General features: G+C 55.5%; 1 protein-coding gene across 2 annotated transcripts in view; it reads left to right on the top strand.

Annotated features, from left to right (window-relative positions):
• Window positions 1–12269, top strand: part of SLC28A2 (solute carrier family 28 member 2) — a 20672-nt gene that overhangs the window by 5869 nt on the left and 2534 nt on the right. For both annotated transcript variants that reach the window (XM_019533203.1, XM_019533204.1), the window contains 16 exons: window positions 222–307; window positions 388–473; window positions 1443–1534; window positions 2037–2226; window positions 2812–2953; window positions 4127–4240; window positions 5407–5484; window positions 5809–5889; window positions 6197–6277; window positions 6723–6848; window positions 8853–8983; window positions 9322–9490; window positions 9752–9949; window positions 10484–10565; window positions 10989–11087; window positions 11486–11600. In XM_019533203.1, the coding sequence (XP_019388748.1) occupies window positions 239–307; window positions 388–473; window positions 1443–1534; window positions 2037–2226; window positions 2812–2953; window positions 4127–4240; window positions 5407–5484; window positions 5809–5889; window positions 6197–6277; window positions 6723–6848; window positions 8853–8983; window positions 9322–9490; window positions 9752–9949; window positions 10484–10565; window positions 10989–11087; window positions 11486–11600 (1853 nt within the window). In that variant the 5' untranslated portion in view covers window positions 222–238. The remainder of the gene's footprint in view (window positions 1–221; window positions 308–387; window positions 474–1442; window positions 1535–2036; window positions 2227–2811; window positions 2954–4126; window positions 4241–5406; window positions 5485–5808; window positions 5890–6196; window positions 6278–6722; window positions 6849–8852; window positions 8984–9321; window positions 9491–9751; window positions 9950–10483; window positions 10566–10988; window positions 11088–11485; window positions 11601–12269) is intronic.

Raw genomic sequence — 12269 nt, forward strand, 5'->3', positions numbered from 1 at the left:
CCCCCGCCCCCTTCTGGTCACATGACCAGCTTGGTTGTCCCGGCAACCATTGCCTAGGTTCCCCTGGTGATGGGCAACTACCCTTCTTCCTATCTAGGAACAGGACACCTAAGTGCTCCTGTGACAGGCACATTCATTAATTTTAATGGCATAAGAACACATTTGGAGCGCTTCTCTTAGGCCTTGAAGAGTAAAGGGATTCGTTGCTCCTCTTCCCTCAGGTGGGGCACATCTGGAGATGGAAGATGGCAGAATATCACTGGGCAAACTCAAGGAGGGCTCGGAGAACCCAGCTTTTGACTTGATGGTAAATCCCCACCTCCCCTTCTCTCCTGTGCTGACACCATAGAGCGGTGCGGGAGCGTTGACTAACCAGGTGTTTTGCAGGAAGAGGGGGAACTACCTGAGGGAAACGATGGTCCACCTGAAGAGAGTGAGAAAGAAGAGAAAGCCCAATGCCCCTCCTGCTGGAGGTAGAGTTACATTGTTGGGAGGAGCATCACTTTCCTTCCTGGACAGCTCTCCCTGATGAAACTATTGGCCTTCCTGTAAGACTACCTGAGATTAATGTGTGGGCACTGTTGGCCCAGCTGGATCCTGTCAGCCCCACCAGCCAGAAGTGTCTATGTCCCCCCTGCCCCACCATGGCAAGGCTAAGCTAATGATCAAGGATACCAATAGCTGTATTAACAGCGGTCTGTGCAACAGATATACTGAGATCTCTTGGTCACAGCAAAACAACTCTTAGCAGCCCGACTACCCCAGGCCCTTTTTGGACACCCAACAGTAATGCCAGGCTCTGCCATCCATTTTTCCCCCCAGAATGTGACCCACAGCCCTCAGATCCCTTTGACACTGAATAACAGGGAGGATATGGGAGGCATGCTGTGGTACCCAAGGAGGACCAACCTCCCCTCTGCTCCATGGAGAGGCAGACACTTGGGGCACCTTCACTGACTGGCTGTTTCTGACAGCCTGAGAGGCAAAGCTGCTGAGAGTCATTTCTGCTATAGCAGAGCCTTAAGTCCCAATGCCTGCTCAGCCTGCAGCAGCCTCCTACACATTCTCTGCTATCTAATCTCCAGATAATAGTCCTGCCCCCCATAGCAAGGCTCAGTTCATAAGGGATGCCAAGGGCTGCATTAACAGAGGTATGGGGAACAGATGTGCTAAGATCTTTTGAGCTTGCAGTGTATGAACCTGCATTTGGACTACCTGGCAGGTTTGCATGGGGCAGGAAGTGTCTCTCTGTGATTGGATTGTTTCTCCAAAGCCTCAGGAGAGCTGAAGCTTCTTGTGAGACTGCCCAGGCTTAGTGTGTGGGAGCTGCTGGCTGCTGGATCCCATCAACCCTACCAGGCAAAAGTGTCCCACAGTGAGGGGGGAGACAGGCTTAGCTGTGCCTTTGACATGCACTGGTGTCTCTGTCTAACTCTCCCCAGGAAGGTGACACAGCCCATGGGGAAGGCAAGGCACTTTTGCAAGACTCATTCCAGCTTGCTCCAGAAGATCTTCCTGGGTCTCCTGTGTACAGGTGAAACATCCTGGGAACCAGGGACATCAGGGTAGAGAGTGCCCATGGCCCAAGGGGACTTCTCTATCAGGCCTTTGGCTACTCTTGATTCCAGTGTGCCAAGCAGGTGGGACACCAACCTTTCTTCTGGAGACCATGTTTTAGCATAGCCTTGCCCAGCTGCAGTTGGCCTAACTTATTCTCATCCCACTGCTCTCTTCACCAGGGGGTCACATGTCACCAGGACCAGGACAGCATTAGCCTGTGCCTGTCTCCCTGCCTAGTGAACACACAGTCCTCCTCATCTTTACTCCTTTCAGCCCATAACGGGCAATGTGCTGGTGGCTGCACAAGCCCACAGATCTGCCCATCATGCGGGTGTGGTGTTGTTCCTCCATGCAGTCACTGTGTGCGGTGGGGCTCAGTGAGGGGGGTCCAGGGAAGGTGGAGGGGAGGGCTTGTGTGAGCTGAGTCTGTCTGCTGGCTTCCAACACTGCTTATTGTCCCTGCCTCTCCTTTCCAGCTTACCTGTGCTACTTCATTGCGGCCTGTTACCTGAACTTCCAGCATGCCCTTGCCTTGGTGGTCATCACCTGCATTGTTGTCTTCTTTGTGGGCTATGACTTCATTCAGAAGCACTATGGGGCAAAGCTGGTGAGGCTCTTCAGCCCTTGTCAACGGTGCTTCCGGAAGTCCTGGCCATGGCTGAAATGGTGAGCTGGAGAACAGATTGCACTGCATGCCCCATGACGTGAGCACATGCCTGTTTTCCTTGGCCACTTGAAAAGTTCTGTCTTGGTCTGATCACCCCCCTGATGAGCATATGGAAGCTGGGTGGGTGCCCACGAGGAGGTACTGCTTGCATGCACAGACTGGGCTTGCTTGCCCTGCTTATCAAGGTATAGGGGGAAGGAGTCTGTTCCTCACTCACCCCATTCATGCCCTGGGCAAAGCTAGCCTCAAGGATTTTCAGGAGACTGCTGCAGCTGCCTGCAAAAGGATGGTGATAGCATAAGGTGGTCGTTAAGGCGCTGGCACTGTCAGTGCTGACCAGAAAAGGCTGCTCAGCTTGGTTGCCTTTTGGAGTGATCCCCACCTCTTGAGTAGCTTGGGTTTGGGTTTGGGTTTGCCATGGCCAGGTCACACCAGATAACCTAGTAGCTTTCCTTGATGAGCTAACTGATATTTTAGACACTGTGGCAGCTGTTCCAGCAGTGATGTCGCCTCACCAACATGTCATCGCGTATTTCTGCAGTGACATCTCCTGTGTGACAGGCCGTCTGGTGCTTCTTTTTCAGGGTGTTCTGCTTGGCTGTTCTGGGTGGGCTGGTCGCATGGTTGGCTCTGGATACTGCCAAAAATCCGGAGCAGCTGATCTCATTTGCTGGCATCTGTGTCTTTGTGCTGGTCCTTTTTGCCTGCTCCAAGCACCATGGCGCAGTAAGTTAAGGTGTTTCCCTGGGCCCAGTGCTGAAGACACTGTGCTCCACTGGGAGAGAGCTGGTTCTGAAACACCCTCCCAGGGTGGGAAGCAGCAGGGCTTGTGGACAGAGGTGACCTGTGGAAGCAAGACTGCTGTTAATACAGTCCTGTGGAAGCAACCGCCCACCCAATGTGCTTGCATTTGTCCCCTGACATTCACAGCAGAAAGAAAATAGAATCCCTTGGGCCTCAGACACAATGGGGGAGGCCGTGCCACCTGCAGCCTCATGGGCAGAGAAATGGCAAGGTCCAGGGCTGGAGAGCCAGCCTGGGACTCCTGACTCTCATAACACACCTCTGTTACCTTGACCTGAGGGCAGTCAATGCCACAAATGCCTTCTTTTGTCACAGGGACTGAAATGCTCCCCAGGGCCCTGTCCATTCAGATAGGTGCAGAGGGAGTTTTACAAAACAACCTAGTGATTTAGACAAGGAGTTTTGTGAGGCGTATCTTTTATTGGATGAGCTGTATAGTTGGGAAGGTGTCTGAGTAATTTAGACACCCGCCTCCATTAACTTTCAGCCTCACCTGCTTAATCACTTTTGTACAACCCCTGTGGTCCCTGCCCTCCTGATGGGCCATGAAGGGTCACCCACATAAGCTTCTGCTTTGGATGACTGTGATGCAACACCCCTAAGTCCCTGGTTGGACACTGCCTGGCTGAGGCTGGTGCTGCTAGAAGCAGAGTGTGGCCTGCCCAGATATGAAGGCCCATGTGCTCTTCTCTCTGGGGGAGCTGTTCCCTGACATGAGGACACCCCAGCACCCATTCCCTGGTTCCTGCCACCTCCCCCTCTGCCCCATCCTCTGCTCTGTGATTCTCCCCCTTGCTTTCCACACCCTCTGCCTGCTTTTCCAGAGCTACACTGAGCCCTTTGGTCAGTCAGAAGCCTGTTGACAGTCCCACGCAGAGAAGTGATTTAGATGTTGCAAGATGTTCCTTCAGCCAAGAGCCTTCCCCAGGCACTGAGCTGTTTGTCTCAGCGTTATTAAAGCACCACCATGGCAGCCACATGTCTGCCAGTTTGGCCCATGCTGTGATATCTAGGCTCATGGGCAAGGCTGAGTACTGGTGTGGGAAGGCTGCAGAACTCATTAATTCACAGGGCCCCATATTGTCCTTGGTCCAGGTGTCCTGGAGAGCCGTCTTCTGGGGTCTTGGGATGGAGTTTGTTCTGGGAATCTTCATCATCAGGACAGACCCTGGATTTGAGGCCTTCCAGTGGCTGGGCAGTCAGATTCAGGTAACAGCAAGCATCACAGGGCACAGCCAGTGCCCAGGAGGTGGGATAGTCATCATCAGGCTAGCTCCCTTGTGGGTCTCTGAGGCCAAAGCTGAGAGACACAACAGAGAGACACAGATGGGACCCAGGAGGCTCTGGTGCCAGGGTTGGAGCCTCTTGCAACAAGTCTGGGCCTTGGCTTCCCAGGTCACATGGCTTGGGCAGCAGTGGGGCATGGAAATGGTACATGGAGTTGGGGGTAGAGAAAGGAATGGGCTGTGGAAATCGGATTTGGAAATTGGGGGACAGAGGAGCTGGTGTGTGGGATGGTGGGGAGCTGAGGGAGAGGGAGGGTGCGGGGTCTGGGAGAGGCGTGGGGCGGGGGTAGGTTCTAACTCTCCCTGATTTCTCAAATTAGGAGGGAAGTGGTACGAGGCAGGTGAAAGGAAGGCCCAGGGGCAGGAGCTACCCTGCTGTCACTGGGTCCCTGATGAGGGGATATGGGCCCTGGTCCTTTACATCCATAGCAAGAAGCCAGGCAGGAGGAGGGATGGGCTGGAGTGGGGGGACACTGAGCAGCCCTAGGGATCAGACTAGAGGAGCTCTTTGTTTGGTGTCAGAACGATGTGGCACCTACTTTGATTCACTGCCCGTGCCCGAGGCCCTGCAGGTTCTGGCCCCTTCCTCTGTGTCACTGGTTCCCAGGAACTCTTTAGCAAATGGGAGGCTACCTGCCTTTCCTGTCACCTCTCTGCCAGGACGCAGCATCCCTGAGCCAGTACTTTGCCATGGACCCGCTACCCCGCTATCAGGGTGCATTGCTTGAATAGAGATCCTGGGTGGTTCCCTATCTTGGTCACCATTCAGGCCAAAGACACCGTACCCCCCACCCAGCCCTTCTCAGTTTCTCCTCTTCCTCCTCCTCAGTTCCCCCTCTGGAGGCATTTTGGGTAGGGCTGTCTCTGGAGTAGGTCCCTGGGCTGTGGCTTCCCTGCATTGTACAGTCCCAGCTTATACTAGCCAGGTGGATTTGGAGGTTTCCACATGGTGTGGTCCCTTGGTAGGACTGGAGCACAGTGCAGAGGAGGTGTCTGCAGGGATCCTCCATCACAGTGCAGGTTGGAACAGGCCTGAGGAAAGCTCTCTGGGGTCCTGCTCTCTCTGATCTCTGACCTCTTCCCTTGCAGTATTTCCTGAGTTACACCACAGCTGGCTCCGGCTTTGTCTTTGGGAACAAGCTGATCCAAGAGGCGTTTGCCTTTCAGGTGAGTCTTAGGCCAGGGGGACCAACCCTGAGGCAAGGACAGGGGGACTGTGGGGCTTTGAGCAGCCCAGACACTTGCTCATTAACCTGGTGTTCTGCCACTCCAGGCTGGCTGTAAGGGCTGGCACCCTGACCCCCTGGCACTGCAGAGCTCATGGGCCAGGCTAGAAGCCATTGTGGGCACTGATGCCCTGCCCTTATGCTCAGCTGCAGGGGCTGGGGTGAGCTCTAACACCTCAGACTGACCTGAGGCCTGCCAAGCATCCCACCAGCAGGCACTGCTGGGCTCTTACACTCAGCCTGTGGCTTGTCGTTCTGCCTACAGGCTTTACCTATCATCGTCTTCTTCAGCTGCGTGATGTCCATTCTCTACTACCTTGGCCTCATGCAGTGGATCATCCTGAAGGTAACACCCAGCTTTTCTGGATCCTCCCAAGTGGGGCTGGGGGCTGGCAGTGTGATCTACTCGTCCCACGTAGTACCTTGGCTTGGCAGGGGTAAGCATGGCCCCAATGGAATGGGGAACCTGGTACTGACTGGGGCAGTACAGATCTCTACAGCCACACCTCTGCCCCCCAGCACTCCTGGATCTCAGCCACAGGCCTTGAGCTGGACCCTGGAGCAAGGCAGGAGTCCAGGTGCATTGGGAGGCCAAGCTGTTTGAAATGCTGTGGTTTGGCACTGAGACACAGGCTTGTCCTACTTCTCTCCAGATCTCCTGGCTGCTGCAGGTCACCATGGGCACCACAGCCACGGAGACCTTGAGTGTCGCAGGGAACATCTTTGTGGGACAGGTAAGTGAGGCAAGGCCTGCACAGCTGTCCGCAGGGAGGAACATGCTTTGGTCTTGTCCAAAGAGCTGTGCCCTGGGGCAGGAGGCTGCTGCTGCTCTGGGTGTCTCCCAAGCCTTTTCACAGCCATTGTATGTGGACAGTGTGCAGACAGAGGTCTATGAGAGCTTGTTCACAACCCTTTGTGGAGGCATGGCCGTCAGGGAGGCATAGCCCCAGGCCTCTGCCCCAGTGGGCAGGCCTCAGAGAACCTGGTCCTTGATATATACCCATCAAAGGGCTCCCAAGGCTCCACTCAGCCCTCCTCCTCCCCCATCCCCCAGTTCCCTTGAGCCTGGGAAGCAGTGGGGTGATGTGAGGCCCCAGAGCACCACTGTGGGATGACCCCCAACCAAGGACGGGCCTCTGGCAGCCTGCACAGCCCTCACTGCCTTCTCCTGTCATGCAGACAGAAGCTCCCCTGCTGATCCGTCCCTACCTAGAGGACATGACGCACTCAGAAATCCATGCTGTGATGACTGGGGGCTTCTCCACTATTGCCGGCAGTGTGATGGGAGCCTACATGTCCTTCGGGGTAAGTGCAGCAGGCCCCATTATGGGGCCACCCCTGGGTGGGTGCTCCCTGCTGCATGTGCTAATGATCCCCTCATCTAGAGCCTTAGCATACTGGGCACAGGTTTGGGGATTGTCCCTGCAAGACCACAGAGGCCCAGGGGAGAGAAAACAGCTCTGCCCAAAGACAGGCAGAGCCCCCCTGGACTGATTAGACCTGAGGCACAGAATGCACCAGGGCAGCTCCTGTGCAGACTGGCAGGCCATGCCTGTGGGCCCTCCCACTGCTAGAGATGCAGAGTATAAATGTGACCCTGCCACTGTTTACTCTTCAGTAGTTAAAAGAGCACATGAGATCCTGAGCTGAAACCTCAGTGGGCTCTTAGTCCAATGACAAGAAGAAGGAAAGTCCCTCTAAGTCTAAAAGTCAACTGGGCTCCTGTGGTTAAAGCACAACAGTTTCTCTGCCAAAGGCATGCGAAGGAATGATGTAACCAGCACCACATCCAGCTGCCTTTGACTCCCCAAGGGGCCACTCACAGCTCTGGGCAGCCTTTAGCTCCAACAGATCATAAACTCACAGCTCCAGAGCCATACAGAGGCACCCTCACCACTCAGCCACCATGAGCCCAGGAGCAACCAGCCCCACTAAACATCTTCAGCACCTTGCTTTCAAACATATTCATATCTGATATGAAGTGAAGCCTTCATCTGAACAATGCTCCTCAGCCCTTTTCCTCTAAGATGAGGAGAGCTTTTGTAAGGACTGGCTTTTCCGTGGTGTTAAATCTGATATTTACTGACTTTTGTGGGGGGAAAAAACCCATCAGCTGAGATGGACTGGAGCTGCGGTTATCACTATCATCATTAAAGATGGATCCTGCTTCCCTGAATAAGGCAGATGCACACATGACAGGAGACAGAGGAACAGCAAAGGGTGGGCTTTGTCTGTTCCTGACTTCTTTGCAGCCTCACTGCTAAGTGCAGGCAGACCCCTAGTTCTTGCCGACAGCCACTCTGAGATTTGAGAAGCGTGCCAGCAATGAGCTGTGTGAGATGTTGTTTTCAGGAAGCTTTGGGAAAGTGTTGAGAAAACTTTACAGCAGCCCTTGACATTGGACACTCATGGAAGGGTTCAAGAGGGAAACAGAAACATAGGATCAGCCCACATAAGAGTTGCTAGTGCAGCCCAAGGGCTGTGTCAGGGTCAGGAATAAAGGAAGGAGAGAACCTGAGCTCAGTGCACCATGACTGTCTGGCTGGGAGGCATAATGATGAGGGGATGAAGTGTTGCACCATCACTGCCTCTTCTAGGTCCTTCTAAAGAGATTCGAGGGAATCAGGTCTCCTGTACCTCAGACCAGAGGCCTGGAAGCAGTGGCTGCTGATGTTCGTGGCCTGAGTGCAGCTGTGTGCAGCCTGGGGGCAGGAGATACCCATCAGGGTCACACATTGCAGCTTCTAGGAACAGGCTCAGAGCTGTGAGAGGCATTCACCCCATGGATACGTCCTCTCCTAGACACCCTAGGCACTACACATGCCTATTAATGTGCAGAAATCAGCTCTGGAGCTAACTGCTGCTGGGTGCATGTTTGCATGTGTGCCCAGACCACAGTACATTGAACCAGGTTGGAACAGGCCTGACGCAGCTGAATATGTTGTGGAGGGGCTGGCTGGGGTATGAGGGTGCTTCAGTGCAGGGCTAGTTGGCAGGCAGCCCCTGCACTGAAGCACTTCTGTGTCCCAACCAGCCAGCTCAGCCTCTACATGTGTACTGCTGTGCATAAAAATCTCCATAGCAGCACAGGGCTTGTATTTATAAGCCCTACCCTACTGCACAGTTTATGAGTTTCCTGCACCCTAATAGGGGCCCCTGTAGAGATGCTGAGATGTTTTTTGAGGACTAGACTTGCCCTTCACTCACTGCTTCCCCACTGCCAGCCCCAGGTCAGCCCCTCTGCTATTGGCTCCGTGGGGAGACACCAGGCCCCTGCCACATGATTGCCCCTGTGCTGCTGTGTTGTAGATAGATGCATCATCACTGATCGCAGCCTCTGTCATGGCTGCACCCTGTGCTCTCGCCATGTCCAAGCTGGTTTATCCTGAGGTGGAGAAGTCTAAATTCAAGAGCAAAGACGGCGTGATAATTAGCAACGGGTGAGCAGCAGGCAGGGCTGGGCTCTATCAGCCCAGGGTGGGATGTCCAGGGGCTGCCAAGCACGGGGACAAGGGGATGGAGACAGGGCAGGGATATCCCACCGAGCTGGGAAGGGCAGCAGGGGCCCCCAAGCAAGATCTGAGAAGGCTGGGGCAAGGAACTGATGTGATGGAGTAGCATGCTGTGTCCGGGGCCATGAACAAAGGATGGGAAGGCCACTATATTGGCAGGCCAGGCCAGGCCAGGCCCAGGGAACTGTGCCTAGGGACTGGCCAAACAGGGAGCATTGAGCCCATGTGGGACCTCTTTCAGTGGCTGACTCTTTTTGTCTCTCCAGGGGAGAGCAGAATATCCTGGAAGCTGCCAGCAATGGTGCTTCCACTTCCGTGGGGCTGGTGGCCAACATTGCGGCCAACCTGATCGCCTTCCTGGCCGTGCTGGAGTTTGTCAATGCTGCGCTTTCCTGGCTTGGGGAGATGGTAGACATCAAGGGGCTCTCCTTCCAGGTAGAGCACTACCAGCCCCTCACAAAATACCTTCTCCTTCCCTGCCTCCCTCCCTCCAGCCTTTCTCCTCCCCTCCCACCTTAAGTCCTCCATAGGCTCCCTCTTGCTGTTGGGATGCCTGCCCACAAGCTGCCCACTGTTTCTGCCTACTCACCTTGCACAGGACTGGAGGAGGTGGCTGCCTGGGGCTGTGTGGGAAGGTGTGCATGTGAGCACACTCCCACAGTGATGCTGATATGTGTGGGCGGTCTCTGCTCTCAGCTGATCTGCTCCTATGTCCTCATGCCTGTGGCCTTTCTGATGGGGGCCGACTGGGCAGACTCACCGGTGGTGGCTGAGCTCCTGGGGATCAAAATCTTCCTGAATGAGTTTGTGGCCTATGAGCGGCTGTCCATGTACAAGAAGAATCGCTTGGCGGGGCTGGAGGAGTGGAAGGGCGGCCAGAAGCAGTGGATTTCGGTGAGAGGCTGGTGTCAGCACACAGGGCTGGTAAAGGGGCTAGCTGGCAGCAGCGGGCACGGGGCAGGGAGCTGGGAGGGGTGAGCGGAGCTGGGGCTCTGTCTGGGCAGAGGAAAGGAACTGGCTGGGAGCAGCAGGGCTGGGGACTCGCAGTACTGCTCAGGCCTCCAGGCATTGCAGACCTCCCTGCCTGGGACCCTGCTGCAGTCAGGGATTGGGGGAGGGGAGTGGCTGTGGAGCAGGGAGGAGGGGAGCACCTTACCACAGTCCATGTACCGTCTGCTCAGCTTCTCTTGCCAGGAGCATCTGTCACAGATATCTCCAGGCTCTCAGGGGTGGGGCTGCAGGAAGGGGCCATCTCAGGGCTGGGTCTGGCCTCTCTGCTGCTGCTCAGCGCCCTACCTCCATAGCCTGGGCTCTTGGCTCACAAGAGGCCAAAGGGTCAGCATGGGGGTGAGGGTGTCACCATGACTGGGGTGGCTGTCTCCGGGACTGGTCCTCATTGCACCCTTCACTTGCTCTCGTGTCCGTTAGGTGCGAGCTGAGATCATTACGACCTTTGCCCTCTGTGGATTTGCCAACCTCAGCTCCATTGGGATCATGCTGGGAGGCCTGAGTGAGTAAGGGGCTGCAGCAGGTGCTGGGGCAGGGCAGTGGAGGAGCCCGGGTATCACGAACACCCCACCCTCCAAGGGGCTATACTGGGGGCAATGTGAGAGAAGGCATCATGCTGGATCCTGGCTGAGACAGGGCCAGGTGCTGCTACTAGAGCCCCAGCAGCGCTGTCCAGCTGACTTTTGCAGGTTTTTCCTGCACTGGAACAGTGTCCCCTGGTGTGAGATACTGCTCTGCAGTGATGGGCGACAGTACTTCCCTGTCAGCTGGCTGAAGGGACACTGCAGTGCTGGGCAGAGGTGGGAAGCTGTAGGCAGCTCCCCCTTGGCCAGACAGCAGGAGCCAGGGCTCTGGTCTTTCCCTCGGTGGGTGGCTTCTCCAGGCCTCACCACTGCGGGCTCTTGCCATGCTCTGTTCCGTGCAGCATCCATGGTTCCTCAGAGGAAGAGTGACTTCGCCAGCATCGTGCTGCGAGCTCTGTTCACCGGAGCCTGCGTCTCCATGCTTAATGCCTGTGTGGCAGGTATGGTCCCAACCTCATGCTCGCTGGCCCTGGGGCCTGCTGGGGAGGGCCTTGCCAGAGATGGGTGTGGGAAGGTAAAGGGAAAGACCTGGGGCAGATGGAAACTCCACTGGGAATGAAAATGGGAAGGAGGCAGGGAGGAGAGGAGAGAAGCTGTCCTGCCCCTCTCCCCAACCCCTCTGTGGGGCTGTGCTCCCTGACTACCCACTGGCCAAGCAGAGCTGGGCATGCCCTGCCCACCCACAGGCAGGTTTGTGCTCCCATGGGTCCCCTGCCTCACCAGCAGCAGGGAGTGACCAGGGCCAAACAGAGGGGCTTTGCTGGCAGGGACAGGGGCAGGGGTGCGTGCCAGGGCTAGTGTCAAAGAATCTCCATGGCTGTGTTTCATTTCCCCCCAGGCATCCTGTACGTGCCCAGAGGGGAAGTGGAGAACTGTGTCACCTTCCTGAGCACCGTGGGCTTCAATAGCACCAGCTACAACATCTACATGTGCTGCCAGCAGCTCTTCGCAAAGTGAGTTTGTGCCTGGTCCTCAACTATGTCCATAGGGCTGGATGGGCCCTGCTGAGCTGGGGAGGCTGCACGTTAGCTTCAGAGAGCGGCTGTGCTGGCCGCAGCCGTCACCTCAGAATGAACAGGGTGGAGCCATGGCCCAGCCTGGGCAGCAGGGTAGCTGATGGCTGGGTGCAGTCCTGCCTGCTGCTGCTGGGGGCATAGCCTCATGCATGCCCGCGGGAAAAGCATCACCTTCCCAGACCATCTCCTCCACATAGTTTCTGCTTTGCCTGTTTCAAACTGGACCCCCTATTGTGGGGGGTGTGGGGGTGGGGTGCATCTCACTGCAGTCTCCACAGTGGTTCCTACCAACATTTTTAATGAGATTGCTTTGAAATTTACTTTTAACCTGCTTCCTGCACGGATGACTCTTAACTATCTTTGCAACAGCAGGGCACTGAATTCTGTTATCCCCCTGCTTTTCCTGTGGCACCACAGGATGCTATGCCTTGTAGCCGGGCAACAGGATTGACTGAGTAGCTTAAGTAATAGGTTATTTGAGTAGCTTAAGTAATAGATTTGTAGGGAATGGCTTGGAGAGCAAAAGGTGCATCAGTAGCTATTGAGCACGGGAGTGAGGGGCACAGCCTCTGAATCAGACCTTCCTAGGCCTTAATTTAAAAAAAA

This window comes from Crocodylus porosus, unplaced genomic scaffold, assembly GCF_001723895.1.
Source record: "Crocodylus porosus isolate Cpor-Errol unplaced genomic scaffold, CroPor_comp1, whole genome shotgun sequence".
Taxonomy (NCBI): Eukaryota; Metazoa; Chordata; order Crocodylia; family Crocodylidae; genus Crocodylus; species Crocodylus porosus.